The sequence below is a fragment of the Geotrypetes seraphini genome, chromosome 10 (genome assembly GCF_902459505.1).
Source record: "Geotrypetes seraphini chromosome 10, aGeoSer1.1, whole genome shotgun sequence".
Lineage (NCBI taxonomy): Eukaryota > Metazoa > Chordata > Amphibia > Gymnophiona > Dermophiidae > Geotrypetes > Geotrypetes seraphini.
The window spans coordinates 89,922,701-89,927,448 of NC_047093.1; the positions used below are offsets into that span (position 1 = coordinate 89,922,701).

General features: G+C 39.2%; 1 protein-coding gene across 1 annotated transcript; it reads right to left on the minus strand.

The window, feature by feature from the left end:
- Positions 1–589: 589 nt before the first annotated feature.
- ATP6V1G1 (ATPase H+ transporting V1 subunit G1) lies at positions 590–4,323 on the minus strand. Its single transcript, XM_033962433.1, has 3 exons — positions 4,162–4,323; positions 3,138–3,238; positions 590–1,500 (listed from the first exon to the last, which is right to left on the minus strand). The coding sequence occupies exons 1-3, from the start codon at positions 4,241–4,243 to the stop codon at positions 1,327–1,329; spliced, it is 357 nt and encodes a 118-aa protein (XP_033818324.1). The 5' UTR covers positions 4,244–4,323; the 3' UTR covers positions 590–1,326.
- Between the last annotated feature and the right edge of the window lie 425 nt (positions 4,324–4,748).

Here is a 4,748-nt window from a genome sequence, read left to right on the forward strand (position 1 = left end):
AGGGCTTATAATCTGCTTTTAACTAAGGCAATGGAGTGTTAAGTAACTAATGCAAGGCTAAAAGAAGCAGCAATGAGGTTACAGCCTGACTTTACTGGTGCTTAGTCTGCTGCTGTAACCATAAGGTCACTCCTACTGGGCAATGTTTTTCCTTGGAGAAGAGGAAAGTCAAATTTTACTCTTACAGTAAGACAATAGTTAGTCCAACTGCAAAACTAATAATTAGTTTGGTATTTATATAGCATTCAAAGCCAGAGTGCTGTGCAACTAACCCCAAAATAGTTTAATAGTGCTAAAAGCACAGGACATTGTAGCAGACTTTTCATTTCGAGATAAAAAGGATTATGAGAAAAAAAAAGACCCACTAATACAAAAAGCGCATATGGCATTACTATGGTGAGAAACCGAGGGGTCTGGCAGAAAAAACAGGTGGTACTGTGCATTTTGACGGTGTGAAGCAGTCTCTGCTCCTCTAAAACATCAAGCTTGACTTTCCATGATGAGGGGATTTTGCAGTCATCACACAAATTGCATTTCTCAACCAAGAATGTCTAAAATAATTCCTGAGAAAGAATTGAAAAACAGAGACTCTGGAAAAAGAAAGATTGTTTATTTTCAATAGGATAAAGATTACTTTTTTCTATATTTTAGGAAAATGCTACAAAACAAGAGAAGAAACACGTCCATGTCACTTGGCAGTGGCGACATGTTTTAACTTGGACAATGAGAGGTTATGTTACTAATATATTAACAGCACTTCATGATCAAAGACAAATAGTCATCTAACTGCTTCAATGAGCCCAAAATACAGAATTATTTTTCAGTCTAAGTCACCTCTTCCACTTAAACATTGATGTTCATTTTACATTAGCAGCTTTACATGTGTTCCTTCCACATAAGACACAACCAAAAAAAAAAAAGCAAACTAAAGAGCTGACATTGCTATTCAGCATTCATTGCCACATAGAGAAATTCAGGGATGGTGTGGGCTCTGCTCTTGTAGCATTTCCTTTTTACGACAAGGATGAAGGGTCACTGTTGCCTTACACAGCTTTCTGCACTCATCATGTCATATGTTGCATAGCTCCAAGTTACAAAAGAGATCTTTGGATAAAGCACTATTTCTGCATAGAGACAACCTTAGGAAAAGGTATTTTCACTAAAAGATTTATTGCTATAGAGGATCTATAGGTTATTAAAATAATTTAACCTCTTCACACAAAATAAGCACCTAATGGACATATACTGCTTCTCTTCCAGGTTTGACTCAGATGAGCAGCTTCTATTACTAACACTTCTGTAATGTAAAGTCTGCTTTCTATTTTTCTATCCACTAACACGATAGTTAATGTGGATTTCAGGTTTGATGTCCCAAACAAGGGCCAGAAGATTTTCCACAACTTTATCCTTATTCTTCGTGTAGCTTTCATTAATCACATTCATCTTCCCCATGGTACCTTTATCCACTTCTGTGGTGGAACTGCCATGGGAGCCAAGAGCCTAAAGGAATTAAAAAGCAAGCAATTAATCTTAAAACATATATATATGGTTGCACTACAGTTTTATTCTTAATATGTATCAGAATCAGGAGCTTAATGCTATACTTCAGCATTTCTCAAGCCATGCATGCCTGAGTATACTATAGAAAGTCTGGTTTTCACAATAACCACAACGTGAAAGAAATACATTTGTATGAAGATAATGGCAGAAAATCTCTCATGCACATTTATTGTGTTTATCCTGAAAACTAGAATGGCTAGAGTGTAACTTCAGGAACTAGAGAAAACACTGCTGTACTCCACACCCACAGTCGTGAAATAGAGACTCTTACAATTTGTAAAAAGGCCCTTTCCTTTATCACTGCTTACAGAGGACACATTCCCTATAGCAGACAAGAAATAGTCATCTCGTTTAGGAGAAAGTAATGCATAAGAACTCACAGATCTGTAAGTTATTCATAACTCCAGCACCATAATGGAAAGAGATAAACCTCATTACTTCATGCATACTTCCACAGCAACGATCACTGGAGCTGAAATGAAGGACTAGACACAGGAGGCTGATTGAACACTAAGAGATACCAGATCTAAGGCAAGACACTTGCTTTCCTCTTAACCTTGAAAAACTTAATAGGCAACATTTTTTTTTTTTTTACATTTATATACCACTTATAACCTAAGTGGTGTACATTCAGGTACTCAAGCATTTTTCCCTATCTGTCTTGGCAGGCTCACACTCTATCTAATGTACCAGGGGCCATGAATGATTAAGTGACTTGCCCAGGGACACAAGGAGCAGTGTGGGATTTGAACCCACAACCTCAGGGTGCTGAGGCTATGGCTCTAACCATTGCACCACACACTCCCCACATAATGACATCCAGCAGTTTACCACATTCATAACACAATTATATACAAAGCACAGATCAACAAGGGGATCTTTTACTAAGGTATGTTAAATCACTACCACACATTAACTTCAAGATTCTATAAAGGGTTGCCTATATTTGGGCGCTAAAAATTAAGCACGGATCCTGGATCAGCATCCAAAGTAATTCGTTATGGGCCTCAATGATTTAATTATTGTCTGGCTATGCACTATTCTATAATAATGGGTGCCTAAATTGGATCACACACAACTCAAAGGGGGTGTGGCCATGGGAGGGGTATTCACAAAAGATGTGGGCAGTTTTACAGACTATTAGGGATCCATGCCCAACTTGCACACTAGGTTGCGCACGGGCATAGATTGCAGTTGGCACAGAAAACATACCATTGCCAATTGTACTATTAGGGCAAGATCCCTTAGTGCCTCCTCAATAAGTCTTAACTATCCAGGCTAATTTTGAGCAGCGTAAATGCACAATAATGAACATTTCAGCATCATAACTGCAGATATGTGCTGGGCACATCTTTAACAATTAGCATGCAACCTTTGCATTTAACACAGGTTAATTTTTGCTGTTGAAATGCATTACATGCAAAAATATAGTAAAAAGATCCCAAAGTTGCACAAGGAAAAGTCATTAGGATGGTTGTCTAACGATACCTCATTATTTTAACAATCAGAAGCCCTTTACACAAACTACAGGGAAGAAACAATGACTAAGACAGTACACAGTCTTGCTGGAAACTAACCGCAGCTTCCTTAGCTTTAAACTCCTTCTCCCTCTGTAGCCTGTACTGCTCAATCTCTGCCTGAGCTTCCTCTTTCGCTTGCTTCAGTCTTCGATTTTTTCCTATTAAATCCAAAATGATTAATGAGAGGCTGTCCAGCATTTATATATTACAAGTTAAGTAAACCAACTTTTGACAAGCTAGACTAAGGTTTACCTTACCTTAAATAGAACACCCCCCCCCATTTTTTTTTTCAGAAATATACTCTGGAAATTAATAAAATGTAGAAATAATAATCACAGCAACACTGCACATTATTCTATCCTCCCTCCTTTTGTATTTGTAACATTAGATAGAAAGCATTATATTACCACAACAGTGGCTTTCAAGACCTCAACTGATCCAGGCAGTTGCCTCTATAATCACACAAGTCATTTAACAATCAAATAATATCCAAGAATATGGGTTTGCATTTAAATAAACTTTTTACTTATTTTTTTCCCCCAATTTCTTTGGAACACACAAGGGTTTAAAAAATTTTGCATTCACCAAACCCAATTACAAGGCAGTACTTTCTTCACTGATCCGTATTTTACAGCACGTTATTTACAAGCCAGCTTTATGAATTCTGGCTTATCAGAAACATCACAAAAACAGGGGTACAAAAATGTTCACTGAAGGACACCAATACGTTAAAATCCCAACGCCCTTCAGTGTAAATTTAAACATTTGTAGTTATCTATTTTTCCAACTATCAACTCTTTCAGATAATTTTTATTCCACTCTTATGTGACCGCCCCCGACCAGTATGGAATATATGCTTTTAGGAATACTCACATATTTTTTTTTCCTTTAAGATCCTTTATCAATTATTGTACTGTATGGGGGTGGTCCCATTTTAGTATATAGGAACAAAAAATTATCCAAAAGCAAGTTATTTGGAAAAAGAACTATACATAAATGTTTGAAGGTTTGGGGGTGGGGGGATATTATCCCAAACATAAGCATTCTCGATTCTCTCTATTAACCTCAGTATCCCACTCACTCTTGCGGGCCTCGGACACCTTCTCAGCGGCGCGCTTTTCCGCCTGCAGCAGATGTTGAATGCCCTGGGACTGGCTAGCCATGGCAGCGGTTCTCTCTCGCGCTCACTTAAAGAATGTCTCGCGTCCCTGGCGCCTCACTTCCGGGAATCTGCGCTCTCCGTCGCCTGATGCTGTCACATGATCCTCCCCCTGCCAATCAGCGGGCGCTGACGCCTCGGCCTCAGGCGCTGTTGGTCAGGTGACGTAGAGGAAGAAAGAGGAAACGAAGGGTCTCGCTGATTATGAGGGAGGTTATGAGAGTGGAGGAGACGGAAAGATAGTCGAAGAAGCGCAACGAAATGCAACCCAGGCTTAGCGAATCCCCCACCTCTCCTCCCAGAGTAACCGGCTGCTCTTTCTCATCCTCTAGCACACAGATATACACGTCTTAGGAGTTTAAACTTACATTGAAACACATCTCTAGGTATTCAAAGAGACAGTCAGAGACGTAGCCAAGAAGGGATCAGGTTGACCTGGGATGAGTTGGTACACCCTGCCTTTCTCTCATTCTCCTAGAATGTGGAACTATTCATGGAAGTTTTTGCAT

What these genes read in the sequence shown, in the direction of transcription:
- ATP6V1G1 (XM_033962433.1), bottom strand. Translation starts at nt 4,243, where the DNA reads ATGGCTAGCCAGTCCCAGGGCATTCAACATCTGCTGCAGGCGGAAAAG. An exon ending in GGTGTCCGAGGCCCGCAAGA is followed by an intron (nt 3,239 to 4,161) that starts GTGAGTGGGATA and finishes TGGATTTAATAG; the next exon opens with GAAAAAATCGAAGACTGAAG. An exon ending in TTAAAGCTAAGGAAGCTGCG is followed by an intron (nt 1,501 to 3,137) that starts GTTAGTTTCCAG and finishes TAATTCCTTTAG; the next exon opens with GCTCTTGGCTCCCATGGCAG.